This window comes from Nannobrachium achirus (assembly GCF_963921795.1).
Source record: "Nannobrachium achirus genome assembly, chromosome: 5".
NCBI lineage: Eukaryota > Metazoa > Chordata > Actinopteri > Myctophiformes > Myctophidae > Nannobrachium > Nannobrachium achirus.
In genome coordinates, this window is record NC_137814.1 from 63,838,995 (window position 1) to 63,862,657 (window position 23,663).

The following is a 23,663-nucleotide window of genomic DNA, read 5'->3' on the forward strand; positions in this document are numbered from 1 at the left end:
GTTTTTAATGAAGACAGGAATGCTCTTATATACAGGGGTGCACATAACTGGTACGCAAGTGCGCATGCGCCGTCAAAATAAATATTGCGTACTGGATCAAACAACGCAAATCGCTTTTGCGCACCGCCGCCGGTAGCTTTATTTAATTATTTATAGTGTTGACTAATCATTACAAGTGTCTCTTATTTTGAAATCCGACGATTTTAGAGGAAGTCAGTAACCCAGCTGCGATTTTAGAGGAAGTCAGTAACCCAGCTGCCATGACACCTCTGTTGTTATGCTGTTCGAAACTCTAGTGTAACTAAGTAAACACGGACCCACGTGGATTTAAAACAATATATTAGCCACAGTTCATATTTACGATATTTAAACCATGCTGTGAAAAAATTAACACACTTTGGAAATACGGCACGTTAATCTCTTGGAATCTCCACAGCAGCATACAATATATGTGAGTAGATCATCTCATCTCATCATGCTGGTTTACGTCGCGTCACAAGGCTTTCACGTAACGTTGTGGGAGCAGAGCTTGTAGTTGTAGCTCCAATAAAACGCTTGCTGTGCAGTTATCAGGTGCAAACGAGATCGGCCATCGCCGGCGTCTTTTCTCTTTACTAGGCTATTATTTATTTTGTCTTGCACTTGCATGAGCGACTACTGGATGTATATCTATTTCAGGGGTCCTCAATAGGCGGACCGCGGCGCGGTCCATGTCCGGACCGCGAGGCACTGCCGATCGGACCCAGGACGAATTATAGTAAAAAAATAAATAAATGAAAAAATCGGAAAATCTCTCCTCGTTTCCACTTCTCGTTCACTTCATTGCATGCGCTCTGAGACTGTGTGTGTGCGTGTGTGAGAGAGAGAGACAACGACACGCTGATTGGCTGATGCCGGGTTACATAGTATTATGGGATGTCATCTCTATGACAACAACGCGCTGACAGGCTGTTACCACAGACCGTGCGTGGAAGCTTTCAGAGCAGGCAGCTAGCAGCTAGCTCTAGCTGCAGCCTGCAACAGTGCAACTAGTTATACATCAGTGGGTTTCATTCACGCACATCAACATCAACGTGAATACGTTTGCAGGATTGCAATCTTCTCTCAGGAGAGTTTGTCGCGACGCGCCACGGCCCGTGACGGCCGCCTCTCTTTCTGCATGGCGAGCTGCACGCAGTACTCGCAGAGAGAACCGTTGGTGGCACTCAGCTGAAGTAAAGCTGACACACAGTAAGCAAGGATTTCAATTAATCTCAATAATCTAGGATCATAGGTAAAGCAAGAATCCATCAGATTCAGATTCACTTTATTGTCACTTAGATGCACTGGTTAGATGAGAGAAAAAAAAAAAAAACACTAGAACTGCACTCTGTCGAGGTGCCAACTTGTGTTGTGTGCACAAGTAGCAAGTAGGTCTCAGCCATACATGGCCTACTTGTGCGCCAGCAGAGTGTGCCATGACGTGTGCACTGCTGGCCACATTGGCTGTTAAAACTCACTTAGCGCCGGTCGACTCCTGGATCGACTAGCTCATTATGGACGTCCCTGCCGATCGACTTTAATCGACTTTTATATAAAAGCATTGTTTAAGCTTTTATTTGGGTTGGCTGGCAATGGGTTTTTAATGAAGACAGGAATGCTCTTATATACAGGGGTGCACATAACTGGTACGCAAGTGCGCATGCGCCGTCAAAATAAATATTGCGTACTGGATCAAACAACGCAAATCGCTTTTGCGCACCGCCGCCGGTAGCTTTATTTAATTATTTATAGTGTTGACTAATCATTACAAGTGTCTCTTATTTTGAAATCCGACGATTTTAGAGGAAGTCAGTAACCCAGCTGCGATTTTAGAGGAAGTCAGTAACCCAGCTGCCATGACACCTCTGTTGTTATGCTGTTCGAAACTCTAGTGTAACTAAGTAAACACGGACCCACGTGGATTTAAAACAATATATTAGCCACAGTTCATATTTACGATATTTAAACCATGCTGTGAAAAAATTAACACACTTTGGAAATACGGCACGTTAATCTCTTGGAATCTCCACAGCAGCATACAATATATGTGAGTAGATCATCTCATCTCATCATGCTGGTTTACGTCGCGTCACAAGGCTTTCACGTAACGTTGTGGGAGCAGAGCTTGTAGTTGTAGCTCCAATAAAACGCTTGCTGTGCAGTTATCAGGTGCAAACGAGATCGGCCATCGCCGGCGTCTTTTCTCTTTACTAGGCTATTATTTATTTTGTCTTGCACTTGCATGAGCGACTACTGGATGTATATCTATTTCAGGGGTCCTCAATAGGCGGACCGCGGTCCATGTCCGGACCGCGAGGCACTGCCGATCGGACCCAGGACGAATTATAGTAAAAAAATAAATAAATGAAAAAATCGGAAAATCTCTCCTCGTTTCCACTTCTCGTTCACTTCATTGCATGCGCTCTGAGACTGTGTGTGTGCGTGTGTGAGAGAGAGAGACAACGACACGCTGATTGGCTGATGCCGGGTTACATAGTATTATGGGATGTCATCTCTATGACAACAACGCGCTGACAGGCTGTTACCACAGACCGTGCGTGGAAGCTTTCAGAGCAGGCAGCTAGCAGCTAGCTCTAGCTGCAGCCTGCAACAGTGCAACTAGTTATACATCAGTGGGTTTCATTCACGCACATCAACATCAACGTGAATACGTTTGCAGGATTGCAATCTTCTCTCAGGAGAGTTTGTCGCGACGCGCCACGGCCCGTGACGGCCGCCTCTCTTTCTGCATGGCGAGCTGCACGCAGTACTCGGTACAGTACAGGAGTGAGCCACGAGCCGTTTCGTCAATCGTCACCGACGCGCAACAACTTGTTTTCAGATGGATATTCACGTTGCGACACAAGCATAAATTATTCGAAGATTATCCCAGTTTGTTAAAAGAAACCAGAGCAACTAACACTAGTGCAAAATATCTCTGCTCCACATTGATTTACTACTGTTCTCCTTTCAATGGGTTGTTGTTGTTCTTTAGTCAAGTGAAGTGAGGTCCCCAAATGAGTTTGGAGGACTCAGAGTCCCCAGGCCAGGCCAGGCCAGATGACAGTGAATAATTTAAAGACCCTTTTAATAAAGAAAGAAACGGAAAAAGACCATTACTGCATCAACAAACTACTAAAAAAACTAACATTAGCAAAAGTAAAATAATATAAGAAAGGTATCCCTAATAATGTAAGATTATGAGGGCAAGTGGCCATGAACTGAGGGCAAGTAGAACATGACCTGTACTTGCCAGACAGGCAAATGCCTCTGAGACCATAGTGTCAACCCCTGGTTGGTACTTTTTTGTATCTTTGCCTACTATATAAGATTGACCGACATAAAAATAAGCGGATATATATGTTTATTATTTCATTTTTTTCCCCGGACCCAGACCGGTTTCAAAAAAATATTTGTGGACCTTCAAGATTTGTATTTGAGGACCCCTGATCTATTTGATACATGAACATCTCCCGTCATATTTCTCCATCTATTCATTGCTTTTAAATGTGCCAAAAAATATTAAAATGGCACTGTTGAATAGGATGACTATTTAATGTGCAGCACTAAAAGGCTTGCATTGTAGTGTTCTATTGATTTGGTCATGTCAGAGCCCTGGTCATGTTTATAGGCCTATGTATATGTATATATATATATATATATATATATATATATATATATATATATATATATATATATATATATATATATATATATAAAAAGGTGTGTACCAAGCAACATATCCAGGTGCTCCCCTGAGTACTAGCCCCAAAAGGTTTTGTCCACCCCTGCTATACCAAACTCTGCTGGCATCAACAGGAATGCTGGTCCCTCATTGTTAATGATGACGTTGCTAGAGATGCTGGTCCCTGATTGGGCTACGGTCTTCAACGAAAGGTGTCATACATACATACGTACGTACGTACGTATATACGTAACAGAGGTGATCTGAACTTCCTCTTTGGTCTGGGGGAAGATACTAGACTTGTGAGGCTTCAGGCTGGGGCTGCGACTCTCTCCGCCACAAATCACACCCAGTGTGAAATGAGCTGTGCTTTTTATGAGTTAATTTCATTAAGTGTCAGCTTTGCAGGGCATATGCAAGTTCAAACAGACAAAGCCAGATGTAGGAGCTGTTAGCACCGTTAAAAAAATAGGGCAAGAATTTCAATCAGTGAAAGTGCATAGTACAAAGTACAGGGGTTTATTGCACTGTTATTTAACAGTTCCTCAGCCTGCGAGTGTGCGCTAATATTCACCTTATTCCTGGCCCTCTCCAGGGCACCCGGCACCGCCATTGCCTTTTACAGAGGGCTCCATTGAGTTTTTTCTCTGTGAGCTGCTTCATTAAACATCTTTTCACGTCTTCCCTAGTCAAGGAAGTTATTTTAGAAGGAAAGGAAACGGATGCGCCGTGACGCTCACCATGGGTGCCAAAACCCGCACCTTAAGTGCGATGAAATACATGGCACGGCTAGATCAGCTCATGTCATATAATCCATTCAGGAATATAAAATAAGACTTATCACAAGTATTCTTTACAGTCATTGAGGATGTAACAGTGGCAGGTATGGTTTCTGTCTCAGAGGTATCGCGAGTTCTGATTGCTAGACAGTAAACGGTGGACAGTCTCGCGATACAGAAATATAATTTGTACTATTTACATGTGTGACGGAGAGAGTCGCAGCCCCAGCCTTGAAGCCTCAAAATTCTAGTATCTCCCCCAGACCAAAGAGATGTCTCTTTGGTCTAGTGGTCAAGATATTGGACTTTCGCGTGGGAGACCCGGGTACGAACCCGGGTGGGGAGGTTCGGATCACCTCCGTTACATTGGTGCCGTGACCCGGATTCGGGCTTCCCCGTAGGAGGAGGTCAAAGGGGGGTGAGTGTGCCGGAGAGAGTCGCAGCCCCAGCCTTGAAGCCTCAAAAGTCTAGTATCTCCCCCAGACCAAACAGATGTCTCTTTGGTCTAGTGGTTAAGATATTGGACTTTCGCGTGGGAGACCCGGGTACGAACCCGGGTGGGGAGGTTCGGATAACCCCCGTTACACATGCCTACATAAAATTACACAGTGCGCACATCGAAAATCAACACAGCAGAAAGAAAAATGTCTTCTTTGATTTTCCAGAAGCGATTACTTACAAGGTCTCAGTCATTAACACAACGGAAGCCAAGGTTTCTAACATTTCTAGCTGTTGCTGCTGCCGCCGTTCACTTACGCTTTATTTTGAAGAGCCTCGGAAGCTTCGTGCGTGTGCACGTGAGTGTCCACTGACGATTGAGGAAGATAATCCATTTGTTTACAAACGCTTGCGAAACTAAAATCCAAACCGCGGCCGACCATTGCGTTATAGTGTCGCCGTGAAAACAAGCAGATCTCTGCTTCCCTGGCGTTCTTTGCACCTTATTCAGAGATAAAGCTGTTTTTATGTTTCAGCATAGAATAGGATGTCAATGCAGCCTAGACGCACCATTTCGCTTCTGTGCGCGTGTTATGACATATGCACCAGTGTCTCTCACAGGGTACACAGGACGGATGCAGCTGCATGTAACAAAGTTAACCCTTTGCCTCGTTGAGAGACGAGACAACCTCCAGTGGCCTTGTCTCGTTACTGAACGAGTTTGGCCCCTTGGGTGTTAAAGGACAACTTTGTTTTTTTACAACAAGGGCTCATATTTTAGAAAATTACAGAATTTCTTTTCATTACAGAAAAGAAACGATGAGTGTTAACGTTTTCATTTACTTCTTTCTATTGTTTTTACGATTTTACTATTTTGATTTCCGTGGTTGGGGGCATGCGTACAAGTGGCTAAATGTGTCTTTTTAGACACAATAAGCCGGCAATTACTATTTACACCAGCCCCCATAAGTCACATCTGACCATGGAATATTGCAGTGCATCTTGGTAATGGGCTTATTGTGTCTAGAAATACATATTTAGCCACTTGCATGCATGCCCCCAACCTGGGGGCTGTTAAATCGCTAAAGTTTTAGAACACCCACTCCGTTATTTTCAGCTTCTGAAGCCTTCTCTTTATATGTTTTCTTCTTAGCAGTGACAGGGGCGGGATTTCGTGCCAAAATGACGTAATCTGCATCATCTGTATACGTTGTGTATACGTTGCCCAATCACATCGCCGATCATGCACACATGGTACACTACCGGCCAATCACAGCTTATCTGCTCTGGTCTCCAGGAAGCGCCTCCGCTTGGCTACAGTGTTTACCATGGTGAAGGATTTTAACCTCTTAATCCACAAATCCTGGCCAGAAAATTACGTTCTACCATGCGTTCTACCCCTCCACGGATTACTATCAGTCGCGGTGGTTTGCGGCGCCGCTCCGGTGGTCCGCGGCGGTGGTCCGCAACGACTCCGGACGAAAAACGCCCGAAAAAAGCAATAGCGCTACTGACCACTAGTTGAGCAACTTACACAGTATAGCTTTAACATTAGAGAGCTGTCTTGTTTAGGGATGGAGCCCTAATGAATGATTGTTTTAATGATATGTGTTACTCGGGTCAATTGTCATCTTCAGACACCCAATTTGTTTTTTTTCGCGGCCTTTTTTCGCTGCCTTTTTTTCATGGCCTCGTCCACGGCCGGCCGTCTGCGTCCACGGCCGCGTCCCGCGTCCCACGGCCGCGTCCCGCGTCCATGGACGCGGCGGCCAACGGCTCTTGTCTTCCTCTAAAATAGGCGGATTTCAAAATAAGAGACACATTTTAGGTCTACTTACAGGAAGTACATGTTAACGTGCAGTATGTGACTCCGAAGCTAGTATCTGACACTAAATAAATAATTAAATAAAGATACCGGCGGCAGTGCGCAAAATCGCTTCATGTTGTTTGACTGGCACGCAATATTTATTTTGACTGCGCATGCGTACTTGCGTACCAGTTATGAGCACCCCTGTATATAACATTGAATGACACAGATAGAACACAGTACTATGCAGTAGAAAAAAAGGAAAATTAAATTTAAATCAAAGTCCCTAATAATAGACAAAGAGCTTGACAGTTAATCATGTTGTGTTGTACGTCAATTCATGGCCTCACCAATGTCACTGTGAAGGGGATGGTATTGAATACCATTAGACAACGTTGATGGTCTGTAATCCGGGTGAACGATGGCTCTCGCCACGGGGATGACCTGGTCAGAGTCTTCATTTCTCGTAAGGTACACTCCCCCCACGACCACCTGCATGTCCATGGACCTGTTACTGATAAACATTATGTTAAATAAAAGTCAATCTCCTTTCACGATACATCACGATTCACCCCGTTCCCGATACGATCCCCAATTCGATGCGATTTGTCTGCGATTCAATTCTGCACAATGCGATACGATGCGATACGGTGCGATTTGGTGCGATTCAACACAATGCAAAGAGTTTATATTAAAGCCCATGTTAATTTCCCAAAACAGGTGCATTACATTTAATTTCCAAGCAATTTATTGTTTTACTGTAGAACTAGGCTATGTCTAACAACCCAACTTGTTGAATTCTGAGAAAACACAAAGGGTCTGATGCCTTGCTGGCTGGTAGAATTGTTTGATTAATAATCATGATACTGATAGTATATCATTATAATATCATTACATGGGTCTTCAACAGGTGGTCAGAGACCCCTAGGGCCCTCAGAGTTATGGGAGGCTGACAAATATTCTTTGTGATAGGAACCTTGTTTTTACAGTAACCAATTGAACAAGAAGCAACCCTATAGGGGAGCATTAGCCAAAACATTAACAAGTATTGAGGGTTTAAGAGATTAAATCATTCATGGATTATAATTACTATAATAATAATAATAACCTTTATTTATAGAGCACATTTCAGACATGATTGGCCCATTCAAAGCGCCCGCTCTTCAGGCGCGCAGGAAATAAAATAAAATATGTGCAGCTTCAGTCCACACTACACACCACCCACCAGCAGGGGGGGGTGATGTGCGGACTGAAGTGTCAGGCTATGTATAAAGTGCGTTGCAATAGTCTAATCTGGATAAAACAAAGGCATAGGTCAGTTTCTTGGCATCCTCTAGGCAGAGGAAAGATCTGACTCTAGCGATATTTCTCAAATGATAAAAAGATGTTTTTGTGACGTTATCAATGTGTTTTTCAAAATTGAGGTCCGGGTCAAGGATCACACCCAGGTTTCTGACAGTTGCTTTTACATGTGATGACAAATTCCCAAGGTTGTTAGTTATTGCAAGTCTCTGAGCGTCTGTGCCAATAATGAGTATTTCAGTTTTTTCTTGGTTAAGTTTAAGGGAATTGCTGTTCATCCATTGTTCTATGCTGGAAAGGCAGTTTAGCAGAGGCTGAAGTGGGTTGTTGCTGTCTGGGTCTATAGAAAGATACAGCTGAGTATCATCAGCATAGCTATGGAAATGGATACCATGGCCACGTATAATTTCTCCAAGTGGGAGCATGTAGAGGGAGAACAACAATGGGCCAAGGATCGAGCCCTGGGGAACACCAAAGCTGGACCCTCGCCTCTCCGAGACATAGTCCCCGAGACTCACCGAGTAGCTCCGGCCAGTGAGGTAGGTGCGGAACCAGTTCAACTAACATAAATCCATCATATTAATAGAAAAGATGATGTGTGAACAAATAAACACAAATTATTAATTCATTAATTCATGTCACACACTGATGATAGTGCTGTCAAAAAGTCTATGAAAAGGTTCATCTGCAACAGTTTTATATAATAGCCTAGTAAGCCTATAGGCTAAAAAAACCGACATTGCGCACACCTAAATAGCAGCTCTACAAGCTTGCGTTGTGAGCTTAAATAGCAGACCTACAAGAATGAATACATAAATAGTAGATCTACAAGCTCACAACACGTCGTGAGCAGTAGTGTGTTGCAGCAACAGTGGTTTTAAACGCTAGCTGCACACCCAGCGACGTTGTTGTACTTCATACGTCAATAAAGGGCACAAGCTTTTTTAACAATATTATCTCAGAGACTCGACAAGAACAAACGGGTGTGGAATGTGATCATAATTTCACCCAGCATGCTCCAGTCCAGTGACACAACAATGGATCACATCAGTGAACATTGGATAGGGAAGTTATAAAGCTAAATGTGGTATAATCTTGCATTTTTAACCCGTGGTGCTATCTGTATCTGCAGTCGTTAAGTTGGGTGGGGGTGATCCCTGTGCTGCGCGCATCACTCAGCCGCTCTGCGCTGTGGAAGACACGTGTCAAGTCCTTTTTTGGTGTGACCTCCAGTACACGTACACAAGAGAAAAGCTTCTCTCTTTCAAGGGATAACATTCTGTGCCACCCAAGGATGTTATTCTTGAACTGTGGGTTGAAAGGAGTGATGTAGATGTTAAATATCACGTGACGTGGGGGAGAAGCAGGAACAGGACAAAATGTATCTTCTAAGGCTGGTACTCGATAAAAAAATCTAATTAAATACAGGCTTTGTAATTAATTAATCACATTTAAATCGCATATCAATATTTGACCTGAGAACAGGGAGAAACATTTTTTTAATGGATTTTGGTGTACGAGTGAATCAATGAATAGTGAATACATAAACTTAAGCAACAAAACCTTTTTTTAATAAAGGTAGAACTTAACCAAGACCAACAGATCAGTGCGATTTTTGGAACTTAGCACCATCTGTAAACAGTGATAGTTCGCCTATTTTTTTAACCAAAGCTGTATGAAGTTGTTGCAAGGGCATTAATTGGTTAAATGATTCCCGTCACAGCGTGTGCTTGCTGTGCTCTGTGCTGCAGCACACGCCCCCATAACAAGGGGTTGTGCGGTCGCAGCTGCAGTGCAACTGCAAGCTAGCCTTAGCAGCCTAGAATGCATGATTACAGTGGTCCAGAGATTGTCTAATCGAACAGCTTTCTATTGCTCAATACAATAACCCATCGTCTTCAAATGTATTGTACAGACATGTACAAATGGAACCAAGTGGACCTGTTACATTTGACTGAGTTACAGACCCATTCCATTTGGGATTTACAGTCCATTTGGTCCTGACTATCTTTTTAGCTGGGGCCCCCCTTATATTCCCTCAAAGACCCTGCCCTGAGGGTCCCGGGATCCCACTTTGAGAACCAATAGTACAGACGATATATTTTATGTATTAGTCATACGTTGTTTTACCCTCGTCAATCGTCAATGTTGTAAGAACTGTAGCTCTGGTCCATAGCGTAGTGCACTGAAGTAGTGCGTAGTGCTATGTCACCTATGAGCCCTTGCGCCGTTGGAAAGGCTGCGCACCCTCTCGTCTGTGGTAAAAATACAAAGTACAGTTTCGCTTCTCATCAAAACGAAGACATCTTCATAGAGTAAAAAGCCTACTTTCCGTAGTGGGGGCAATCTGTGTCTGAATCTCATGTCTAAAATGCACTTCGCCATAAAAGAAAATATTTCAAAATCTGGTCAATCGACTTTTCTATTGACAATATCTGTAGAGGGCGGTGTGGAGTAGCTAAAACTTCCAGTGAAATATTTATTTTTCTGCAACAAATGTGTATTTTAGACGTGGGGTGGGGGGCTACGACTGTTGCCACTAAGGAAAGTAGGCTTTACAGTTTACAGTTTACAGTTTAGGCATTTAGCAGACACTTTTAATCCAAAGCGACTTACAATAAGCAAATAAACATCACAATAATAAACGAGATTAAGTGTCAGTACATCAACAGCAATATAACAAATGTGAATGAATATATATCTAGAAAAAGAAACTATATAATCCGTAAAAAAGGTTTCTAAAAACCTAAAAACAAATGCTAACTAGCTTCACATATGGTCATTGATTTTTCCAGTAGTGCTAAGGGTTTAGGTGGAGTCTGAAAAGGTGAGTCTTCAGTCCTCGGCGAAAGCTAGCGAGTGAGTCCGTTGTTCTAAGTGCGACAGGGAGTTTATTCCACAACTTGGGGGCCAGGAGGGCAAACTGTCTCGGACGAGTGGATTTTTGCCCTGGGTTTTAACATTTGGCTTTTAACATCTTAGGACCGTCTTTGTTTTGGTGAATAGTGAAAGTATATATTTTATTTTTACTACAGACGAGAGGCTGAGCAGCCTGGGCTGCTGCGGCTCTGAGTGCAAGGGCTCACCAGTGACATAGCGTAACGTTAGATACAGGACCAGAGCTAAGAAGAACAGGAAAACCCACTGGCTCCAACAAGCCAAAGTTGTCTGGTGTCTTTATCCTTGGGGAAACGGTGGAAGAGGTTTTTCATTTATCCAGTAAGGCGTGGATATATCTCCCTTGTGTTAGCAATGGCAGATAGAGCTTAGCTGCGCTAGGCTATTCAAGGCTAGTTTGCAGGAGCGATACGACTGCACAACCGCTTGTTATGGGGCGTGTGCTGCAGCACAGAGCACTTCTTCTTCTTCCTCTGTCGGGTTTATTGGCAGTTGGCAAACCATTCAAGGTGCATTACCACCACCAACTTTACAAGAGTGGAACTTTCCACAAACAGTACATTTCTTCTGATGCTTAGTGCCCACATACCCACTATATCCCTTTCATAAAATTGTCCGTTTTATGCGTCCGACATCGCTGTCGGCGCAAATTCCTCTCTCAGAATGTCATTGAGATCTTCTCCGCTTATTTCCACAATGTCCAGGAATCGCCTAGCTGCATCTAGCACCATTCTAATTCTCTCGGATTTCCTTGGAATTTCTACAGCACAGTTTATTACCATTGCAATAAATGCAAGGAATCTCCCTTTATCAAAACAGATAACCTGCTCCTCAGCTCCATTCCCCTTTTCCTCTGGTTCTTTTTCCATTCTGTATTTTTTCCACCACGTCCTTTGCTTCCAGGCTCCTCACAGCTTCTGCATATGTCACTCTCTTTCCTTTCCTGATCCTATTTATCTTCACTTCCTTCATTCTTTCTGGACACTTTGCAGATCCTGCATAGTGAGCTCCGTCACAGTGGGTGCATTTGACTGGTATTTGATTCTCCTCACATTTACTGTCACATTCTTCGAGTCCCTTCCCACACCTTCCACACTTTCTGTCTCCTCTGCATACTGCCGCCACATGTCCATATCCCTGGCAGCAGAAACACCTCAGTGGTGCTGCCTTGAATGGCCTAACCCTATAACTCACGTGTTCAATATAAATTCTTTCTGGCAACTCGTCTGCAAACGTTAAACAGACTGATTCACTTAACTCCTTCTTTCCATCTCTGTATCGAGACATCCTCCTGGCGTCCTTCACACAGTCCATATCCATAACCATCCACATAGTAACATCCAGTGGTACTCCACTAATCACTCCTTTCTTCATTGGCCTTTTAGTCCGGGAGCCGTGGGGGTGAACGTGGATTCGCCTGTAAAAGTTTTTTTCTCAACTGATTCTTGTAGCTTGGGGTCACCTCTTAAGGATTCAAGATGATGACCAGTGATATCCATTGAGCATTTTTTATTATTAACCCCTTAATGCCTGAAACACAAGAAATCCACCCAGGAGGAAAATACCCAGAATTTTTTTTTTCTGGGTATTTAAGGAGGATCTGAGGGGTCTAACTAGGGGTTTGTCATGATGCTGAATCTATTGCAGGCATTTGTTTTGCACAAAAAACATTCTGTGGGCTAGAAATGGCCTCAGAAAACAATACACGTATGGGTGAGTATTCATGTTAGTCGGAGGCCTTAGGGTTTTTTTTCTCGTGCTAATCAGTCTAAATATTATCTATTTTGCACAAATGTAGCTCAGGGCATGGTATAATGATTTAGCTAGGGCGCCCGAGTCTGCGACATTCGGGGTCGCCACAGCGGCCAAATCAAGTTGGGCTCCCATCGACTTTAGTGATGAAAAGTGATGAGTCAGAGTTTTGTGGGTGCTGTGGTGACCCCGAAGGTCGCCGACTCGGGCGCCCTAGCTAAATCATTAGAGCATGCCCTGAGCTACATCTGTGCAAAACTTTTGCACTTTTAGACTCATTAGCACAAGAAAAATAACCCTAAAGCCTCCGACTAACATGAATACTCACCCATACGTGTATTGTTTTCTGAGGCCATTTCTAGCCCACGGAATGTTTTTTGTGCAAAACAAATGCCTGCAATGGATTCAGCATCATGACAAACCCCTAGTTAGACCCCTCAGATCCTCCTTAAATACCCAGAAAAAAAATATTTTCCTGGGTATTTTCCTCCTGGGTGGATTTCTTGTGTTTCAGGCATTAAGGGGTTAATAATAAAAAATGCTCAATGGATATCACTGGTCATCATCTTGAATCCTTAAGAGGTGACCCCAAGCTACAAGAATCAGTTGAGAAAAAAACTTTTACAGGCGAATCCACGTTCAGCCAAAAATCACCATTTGGCTCCCGGACTATTTCTCTCAACTCGAAACACGTTACCTCACTCCCGTTGTACCGCTTAACCCTCAACAATTCCTCCATCTGTCGTTTGTTCCTGCAACTTATTATCACCATCCCAGTCCTTGTCACTCTCACCGACCTTTGTCTCCAACTCTATTCACTATGAACTTGCTTACTGCATGAGGTTGACTAAACAAGCCGTTTGTTTTCGATGCCCCTTTCATTCCAGTCATACATTTATCCTCAAAACATCCTTCTCCTGTTACGCTAGCTGTCTCACTATTCCTTTTCCTTTTCTTGTCCTTCTCCATTTGAGATTTGCGGTCTGACTCCTGCAAACGTGACAGAGGGGTCAAAGTTGAACAAAACTTGCTCTATATAGTAGAAATATGTCAACAATAATAATGACGACAGTTTTGTGGATTAGTTTATTGTAACATTTAGGGCCAGCCAACTCAATGGAACTACTTCTTATTCAGCACAAAAATGACTGAAAAGTCTGACCAGAGGAATCATTTAACCAATTAATGCCCTTGCAACAACTTCATTACTGGCAAGTATTTCATACAGCTTTGGTTAAAAAATAGGCGAACTATCACTTTAAACTTATGCTGAACTTATCCCTCTATATTAACCTTAAATGAGAAATATTTTCTTTTATAGCCAAAAAGTATATTTTAGACGTGAGGTGGTACGATGGCCTCCGATTATTCCCACTAGGGAAAGTAGGCTTTCAACATCTTGAAGTACAGTCTTTGTAGTGTAGTGAAAGCGTCTTTGTTTTTATTTTCCCAACAGACAAGAGGCTGAGAAGCCTGGGCTACTATGGCTGTGAGCGCACTAGTCATGGGGCCAAAACTGAAAAGTGCTTCAGAAATGACTTTTGCGGCTATGTTTGGGTAGAAGCTGACAACGTTTTTTTTTTTTTTTTTGTTAGAAGGTACCCATAGAAGAAGTTTTAAGGTGGTTGGCATTTTCTGGTGACTTTTATAAGCCCTTCAATATTTGAATGCCCATTTATAATAATCCGATTAAACATCATAAGCATTTGATTAATTCATTAATTTTAAATGTATTTCTGTCCATGTTATATTAAAAGAAATGGATAAAAGAACAATATGGAAAGTTATTTTGAATGTTATTGCAATAGATTTGTAAATATTATGGTAAAAGGCAACTTCTTTAACCCTTCCTGCAGCCACGTGGAGCCACTTCATATTAAAACCGGATTAAACTGTACTTCATCTGTACTCGAATTAGCCGACCGGAATTATCCGTACTAGGTCATTAAAACCGAAATAAATGATAATTATCAAAAAACAACGATCGGCCGCTGTCCTCAGTCTCTTCTTCGGCTGGTCTAAAAGGATCATTCTCTCAACCCTTGCACCGGAAGTGCTTATGGCGTTAGCATAGCATCTCTCGGTTATGTTTTCGACCAGATACAAGTTGAGATCGGGGCTTCATTCATCGGGGATTACATTCGTTTATCTCCATGTGCACGGATCGTGCATGCGAAACGCACGGGGGGAAGACGACTCGGCCAAAATCCCCACTATATGCAAATGGAGATGAGACACTTCTGGTGAGTTTTAACCAGGGGAAGTTACGGAAGAGAAAAAAAGAATGTTGCCATCCTAGAAGGCATGCGTTGATGTTTATGTTTATAATCATAATATTATGTCTCAGATCATATGTGACTGAGATTGGAGGAAACGTTCAAATGTCTTTTAAAACAGTAGAAAAGTGAGAAAATGAAGTCAATGTAGTTTTTTGTATTTTTCGTTTTTTTCCATATCACACAAGTTCGAATTTAGAACAAGGGTTTCATGTCAAAAGATAGTTGTTTTAAGGTACTACAACTAGGCTGCTTTTGTAAGGAATTATCCATGTTTTTTGGGGGAGGAGATATTGCGCTCTGAGAACTCATTGTCTCGAATTACACACTTTGAGCACCGCCCCATACAGCATGGTGCATCTGGTTGTAGTGTGTAAACACTCTCAGTGACTAACTTCATCTCGCTAATGTTATTGGTTTGCAGAAGACAGTATTCTGGAAGGATTTATTTTTTGATTTATACGTTGTGATCTGACTCTCTGAGTCGCTCTCGGGCACACAAAGAAAGACGCAACGATGATGGCTTCTCGTAATGGAACAGCCGGCGCTAGTGGGAAGCTAACGCTATACAGCGTATCTCACATCTCAGCCTCTCGTCTGTGGTAAAAAAATAAAGCCCCGCCGCTCACGAACGCGTCTTACCTTTTGTGAACATTCTGTCCAAAAAGTAAAGGTCCTATACACTTCTCTCAACTGTTTACTTTTCAAGCGTGGAAGAAAATCCAATCAGCGTGTTGAAATAAAGAGTTTATATCGCTCATTTTGTCAGCCGGTGCATTATTTTCCCCTCTATTATTCGTTGTGTCTATACCACGTGACCAGGGGAGGTAACGTGTCTAAAAACAAAGGACCGGCTGACAAAATGAGCGATATAAACTTTATTTCAACAAGCTGCTTTGATGTTCTTCCACGCTTATGAAGTAAACAGGTGAGAGACCGGCATAGGACCTTTACTTTTTGGATATAATGTTCACAAAATATGGAGCCAGAACAGTCTCATTATTCACAAATGCGTATTTGTAATTTGTGTGCCCACATTTGTAACTCACATGCCCAGATTTGAAACCCACAAGGTCAGATTCGTGTGTGTTTTGTATCTGTGATTTGTATCTGTGTTTTGTGTTTGTGTTTTGTATTTGTGATTTGTATCTGTGATTTGTATCTGTGATTTGTATCTGTGTTTTGTGTTTGTGTTTTGTATTTGTGATTTGTATCTGTGATTTGTATCTGCAATTTGTATCTGATTTGTTATAGTATTTGTTATTTGCATCTCTGATTTTTATCTGTGATTCAAATCCACAAAATACAAACACAAAACACAGATACAAATCACAAATACAAATCACGGATACAAATCTTTTTGAGACTCTTCTGACAGTGGGCGTAGACAAACGTCATAATTGGCTGAGGAACCAAGTTCCTCAGCCAATCACACCTTTTGCCTCCTCCCATTGGCATGGTTGCCATGTTTGCTAAAAGTAAGCTATCTGGACTTTCTTATCTATAAGTTCAGCTATACATGAATATATCCATACCATATCTTGTCTTACACAATCAGTCAATGGTGAATGGACTAATTGCAACCGTCAGGTCGCAGTTACTATCAAAACCTCGACCAGGTGTCCGTCTGTCACTCTGTCAGTCAGTCCGTCAGTCTGTCACACGTCACACGTCACACTTTTGCCCTGCTCATATCTCCGCAAATATTGCACCGATCCATGCCAAATTTGCACACACTCCTTGTCTGCCAAACCACAACCTCAATTATCACATGGCCCTCTTTTAGCGCCACCATGAGGCCGATTCCTGCAAAACACATTTTTTGGACACTGTGCCTACAATTTTTGCCCTAAAATCACGCAAGTCGGTACACAGTATGTCTACACTCATCTCATCCACATGGATCTGTCCCATTTAGCGCCACCTTCAGGCCGATTTTTTAAAACACATTTTTGGACACTGCTCCTACACATTTTGCCCTAAAATCACACAAATCACTACACACTTGCTCTAAACTCATGTCATCAACATGGATCTGTCCCATTTAGCGCCACCTTCAGGCAGATTTTTTCAAACACATTTTTGGACACTACTCCTACAGATTTTGCCTTAAAATCACGCAAATCGCTACACAGTATGTCTACACTCATCTCATCAAAATGGATCTGTCCCATATAGTGCCACTATCAGGCCGATTTTTTTCAAACACATTTTTGGACACTGAGCTCCTACACATTTTGGCCCAAAATCACGCTGCGACCTGACGGTCGCTTATCTCCCGATTAGGGAGTCTTACTGGTACATTATTTTTATGTACTAAATATATATGCACACAGACGTTGTAGAGGCTATATGCAGATAACTCTTATGGGCCGCTGCTGCACTCCCGTTTCGGTGGCAGCAATGATAGTGGCTATACAGTATTCATATTTGATTTGTTTTTCAAGGGGCCCCACCATGTTTTTCAAAATATTTATCTTATATAAATATTGGTCCATAATACGGTTTTATACAGGTTTTAGCCTTAAAACAACCACTCTGATATTTAAATGCCATGTTCTGTCTGTCTGTAATTCCAAGCCGTTTCAAAATGCCCTTTGTTGGCAACGGGGCACTGTCTTTGGGCTAAAACTGGAACGATACAGAGAAGATTAGCATAATGAAGGCACCATGCTAATCTTCTCTGTATCGTTCCAATTTTATCACCACTTTACCCCACCTCATAGTCCCAAAAAGTGTCCAAAAATGTGTTTGAAAAAATCGGCCAGATGGTGGCGCTATATGGGACAGATCCATGTTGATGACATGAGTGTAGACATACTGTGTACTGATTTGCATGATTTTAGGGCAAAATCTGTAGGAGCAGTGTCCAAAAATGTGTTTGAAAATATCGGCCAGATGGTGGCGCTATATGGGACAGATCCATGTTGATGATATGAGTGTAGACATACTGTGTAGCGATTTGCGTGATTTTAGGGCAAAATCTGTAGGAGTAGTGTACAAAAATGTGTTTGAAAAAATCGGCCTGAAGGTGGCGTTAAATGGGACAGATCCATGTTGATGACATGAGTTTAGAGCAAGTGTGTAGTGATTTGTGTGATTTTAGGGCAAAATGTGTAGGCGCAGTGTCCAAAAATGTGTTTTAAAAAATCGTCCTGAAGGTGGCGCTAAATGGGACAGATCCATGTTGATGACATGAGTGTAGAGCAAGTGTGTACCGATTTGTGTGATTTTAGGGCAAAATTTGTAGGAGCAGTGTCCAAAAATGTGTTTGAAAAAATCGGCCTGATGGTGGTGATATATGGGACAGATCCATGTTGATGACATGAGTGTAGACATACTGTGTAGCGATTTGCGTGATTTTAGGGCAAAATCTGTAGGAGTAGTGTCCAAAAATGTGTTTGAAAAAATCGTCCAGATGGTGGCGCTAAATGGGACAGATCCATGTTGATGATATGAGTGTAGACATACTGTGTAGCGATTTGTGTGATTTTAGGGCAAAATCTGTAGGAGTAGTGTCCAAAAATGTGTTTGAAAAAATCGGCCTGAAGGTGGCGCTAAATGGGACAGATCCATGTTGATGACATGAGTTTAGAGCAAGTGTGTAGTGATTTGTGTGATTTTAGGGCAAAATGTGTAGGAGCAGTGTCCAAAAATGTGTTTTAAAAAATCGTCCTGAAGGTGGCACTAAATGGGACAGATCCATGTTGATGACATGAGTGTAGAGCAAGTGTGTACCGATTTGTGTGATTTTAGGGTAAAATTTGTAGGAGCAGTGTCCAAAAATGTGTTTGAAAAAATCGGCCTGATGGTGGCGCTATATGGGACAGATCCATGTTGATGACATGAGTGTAGACATACTGTGTACAGACTTGCGTGATTTTAGGGCAAAAATTGTAGGCGCAGTGTCCAAAAAATGTGTTTTGCAGGAATCGGCCTCATGGAAGCGCTAAAAGAGGGCCATGTGATAATTGAGGTTGTGGTTTGGCAGGCAAGGAGTGTGTTAAAAATTTGGCATGGATTGGTGCAACGTTTGCGGAGATATGAGCAGGGCAAAAGTGTGACGTGTGACGTGTGACAGACTGATGGACTGACTGACAGACTGACAGACGGACACCTGGTCGAGGTTTTGATAGTAACTGCGACCTGACGGTCGCAATTAGTCCATTCACCATTGACTGATTGTGTAAGACAAGATATGGTATGGATATATTCATGTATAGCTGAACTTATAGATAAGAAAGTCCAGATAACTTACTTTTAGCAAACATGGCAACCATGCCAATGGGAGGAGGCAAAAGGTGTGATTGGCTGAGGAATTGGGTTCCAGACAAAGGTCGGTGAGAGTGACAAGGACTGGGATGGTGATAATAAGTTGCAGGAACAAACGACAGATGGAGGAATTGTTGAGGGTTAAGCGGTACAACGGGAGTGAGGTAACGTGTTTCGAGTTGAGAGAAATAGTCCGGGAGCCAAATGGTGATTTTTGGCTGAACGTGGATTCGCCTGTAAAAGTTTTTTTCTCAACTGATTCTTGTAGCTTGGGGTCACCTCTTAAGGATTCAAGATGATGACCAGTGATATCCATTGAGCATTTTTTATTATTAACCCCTTAATGCCTGAAACACAAGAAATCCACCCAGGAGGAAAATACCCAGAAATTTTTTTTTCTGGGTATTTAAGGAGGATCTGAGGGGTCTAACTAGGGGTTTGTCATGATGCTGAATCTATTGCAGGCATTTGTTTTGCACAAAAAACATTCTGTGGGCTAGAAATGGCCTCAGAAAACAATACACGTATGGGTGAGTATTCATGTTAGTCGGAGGCCTTAGGGTTTTTTTTCTCGTGCTAATCAGTCTAAATATTATCTATTTTGCACAAATGTAGCTCAGGGCATGGTATAATGATTTAGCTAGGGCGCCCGAGTCTGCGACATTCGGGGTCGCCACAGCGGCCAAATCAAGTTGGGCTCCCATCGACTTTAGTGATGAAAAGTGATGAGTCAGAGTTTTGTGGGTGCTGTGGTGACCCCGAAGGTCGCCGACTCGGGCGCCCTAGCTAAATCATTAGAGCATGCCCTGAGCTACATCTGTGCAAAACTTTTGCACTTTTAGACTCATTAGCACAAGAAAAATAACCCTAAAGCCTCCGACTAACATGAATACTCACCCATACGTGTATTGTTTTCTGAGGCCATTTCTAGCCCACGGAATGTTTTTTGTGCAAAACAAATGCCTGCAATGGATTCAGCATCATGACAAACCCCTAGTTAGACCCCTCAGATCCTCCTTAAATACCCAGAAAAAAAATATTTTCCTGGGTATTTTCCTCCTGGGTGGATTTCTTGTGTTTCAGGCATTAAGGGGTTAATAATAAAAAATGCTCAATGGATATCACTGGTCATCATCTTGAATCCTTAAGAGGTGACCCCAAGCTACAAGAATCAGTTGAGAAAAAAACTTTTACAGGCGAATCCACGTTCAGCCAAAAATCACCATTTGGCTCCCGGACTATTTCTCTCAACTCGAAACACGTTACCTCACTCCCGTTGTACCGCTTAACCCTCAACAATTCCTCCATCTGTCGTTTGTTCCTGCAACTTATTATCACCATCCCAGTCCTTGTCACTCTCACCGACCTTTGTCTCCAACTCTATTCACTATGAACTTGCTTACTGCATGAGGTTGACTAAACAAGCCGTTTGTTTTCGATGCCCCTTTCATTCCAGTCATACATTTATCCTCAAAACATCCTTCTCCTGTTACGCTAGCTGTCTCACTATTCCTTTTCCTTTTCTTGTCCTTCTCCATTTGAGATTTGCGGTCTGACTCCTGCAAACGTGACAGAGGGGTCAAAGTTGAACAAAACTTGCTCTATATAGTAGAAATATGTCAACAATAATAATGACGACAGTTTTGTGGATTAGTTTATTGTAACATTTAGGGCCAGCCAACTCAATGGAACTACTTCTTATTCAGCACAAAAATGACTGAAAAGTCTGACCAGAGGAATCATTTAACCAATTAATGCCCTTGCAACAACTTCATTACTGGCAAGTATTTCATACAGCTTTGGTTAAAAAATAGGCGAACTATCACTTTAAACTTATGCTGAACTTATCCCTCTATATTAACCTTAAATGAGAAATATTTTCTTTTATAGCCAAAAAGTATATTTTAGACGTGAGGTGGTACGATGGCCTCCGATTATTCCCACTAGGGAAAGTAGGCTTTCAACATCTTGAAGTACAGTCTTTGTAGTGTAGTGAAAGCGTCTTTGTTTTTATTTTCCCAACAGACAAGAGGCTGAGAAGCCTGGGCTACTATGGCTGTGAGCGCACTAGTCATGGGGCCAAAACTGAAAAGTGCTTCAGAAATGACTTTTGCGGCTATGTTTGGGTAGAAGCTGACAACGTTTTTTTTTTTTTTTTTGTTAGAAGGTACCCATAGAAGAAGTTTTAAGGTGGTTGGCATTTTCTGGTGACTTTTATAAGCCCTTCAATATTTGAATGCCCATTTATAATAATCCGATTAAACATCATAAGCATTTGATTAATTCATTAATTTTAAATGTATTTCTGTCCATGTTATATTAAAAGAAATGGATAAAAGAACAATATGGAAAGTTATTTTGAATGTTATTGCAATAGATTTGTAAATATTATGGTAAAAGGCAACTTCTTTAACCCTTCCTGCAGCCACGTGGAGCCACTTCATATTAAAACCGGATTAAACTGTACTTCATCTGTACTCGAATTAGCCGACCGGAATTATCCGTACTAGGTCATTAAAACCGAAATAAATGATAATTATCAAAAAACAACGATCGGCCGCTGTCCTCAGTCTCTTCTTCGGCTGGTCTAAAAGGATCATTCTCTCAACCCTTGCACCGGAAGTGCTTATGGCGTTAGCATAGCATCTCTCGGTTATGTTTTCGACCAGATACAAGTTGAGATCGGGGCTTCATTCATCGGGGATTACATTCGTTTATCTCCATGTGCACGGATCGTGCATGCGAAACGCACGGGGGGAAGACGACTCGGCCAAAATCCCCACTATATGCAAATGGAGATGAGACACTTCTGGTGAGTTTTAACCAGGGGAAGTTACGGAAGAGAAAAAAAGAATGTTGCCATCCTAGAAGGCATGCGTTGATGTTTATGTTTATAATCATAATATTATGTCTCAGATCATATGTGACTGAGATTGGAGGAAACGTTCAAATGTCTTTTAAAACAGTAGAAAAGTGAGAAAATGAAGTCAATGTAGTTTTTTGTATTTTTCGTTTTTTTCCATATCACACAAGTTCGAATTTAGAACAAGGGTTTCATGTCAAAAGATAGTTGTTTTAAGGTACTACAACTAGGCTGCTTTTGTAAGGAATTATCCATGTTTTTTGGGGGAGGAGATATTGCGCTCTGAGAACTCATTGTCTCGAATTACACACTTTGAGCACCGCCCCATACAGCATGGTGCATCTGGTTGTAGTGTGTAAACACTCTCAGTGACTAACTTCATCTCGCTAATGTTATTGGTTTGCAGAAGACAGTATTCTGGAAGGATTTATTTTTTGATTTATACGTTGTGATCTGACTCTCTGAGTCGCTCTCGGGCACACAAAGAAAGACGCAACGATGATGGCTTCTCGTAATGGAACAGCCGGCGCTAGTGGGAAGCTAACGCTATACAGCGTATCTCACATCTCAGCCTCTCGTCTGTGGTAAAAAAATAAAGCCCCGCCGCTCACGAACGCGTCTTACCTTTTGTGAACATTCTGTCCAAAAAGTAAAGGTCCTATACACTTCTCTCAACTGTTTACTTTTCAAGCGTGGAAGAAAATCCAATCAGCGTGTTGAAATAAAGAGTTTATATCGCTCATTTTGTCAGCCGGTGCATTATTTTCCCCTCTATTATTCGTTGTGTCTATACCACGTGACCAGGGGAGGTAACGTGTCTAAAAACAAAGGACCGGCTGACAAAATGAGCGATATAAACTTTATTTCAACAAGCTGCTTTGATGTTCTTCCACGCTTATGAAGTAAACAGGTGAGAGACCGGCATAGGACCTTTACTTTTTGGATATAATGTTCACAAAATATGGAGCCAGAACAGTCTCATTATTCACAAATGCGTATTTGTAATTTGTGTGCCCACATTTGTAACTCACATGCCCAGATTTGAAACCCACAAGGTCAGATTCGTGTGTGTTTTGTATCTGTGATTTGTATCTGTGTTTTGTGTTTGTGTTTTGTATTTGTGATTTGTATCTGTGATTTGTATCTGTGATTTGTATCTGTGTTTTGTGTTTGTGTTTTGTATTTGTGATTTGTATCTGTGATTTGTATCTGCAATTTGTATCTGATTTGTTATAGTATTTGTTATTTGCATCTCTGATTTTTATCTGTGATTCAAATCCACAAAATACAAACACAAAACACAGATACAAATCACAAATACAAATCACGGATACAAATCTTTTTGAGACTCTTCTGACAGTGGGCGTAGACAAACGTCATAATTGGCTGAGGAACCAAGTTCCTCAGCCAATCACACCTTTTGCCTCCTCCCATTGGCATGGTTGCCATGTTTGCTAAAAGTAAGCTATCTGGACTTTCTTATCTATAAGTTCAGCTATACATGAATATATCCATACCATATCTTGTCTTACACAATCAGTCAATGGTGAATGGACTAATTGCAACCGTC

General features: G+C 42.0%; 1 protein-coding gene across 3 annotated transcripts in view; it reads right to left on the minus strand.

Moving 5' to 3' along the window:
* Nucleotides 1-23,663, minus strand: part of LOC308285754 (sialoadhesin-like) — a 177,527-nt gene that overhangs the window by 116,012 nt on the left and 37,852 nt on the right. For all 3 annotated transcript variants that reach the window (XM_080726609.1, XM_080726608.1, XM_080726610.1), the window contains one exon: nt 7,081-7,244. In XM_080726609.1, coding sequence (XP_080582735.1) covers nt 7,081-7,244 — 164 coding nt within the window. The remainder of the gene's footprint in view (nt 1-7,080; nt 7,245-23,663) is intronic.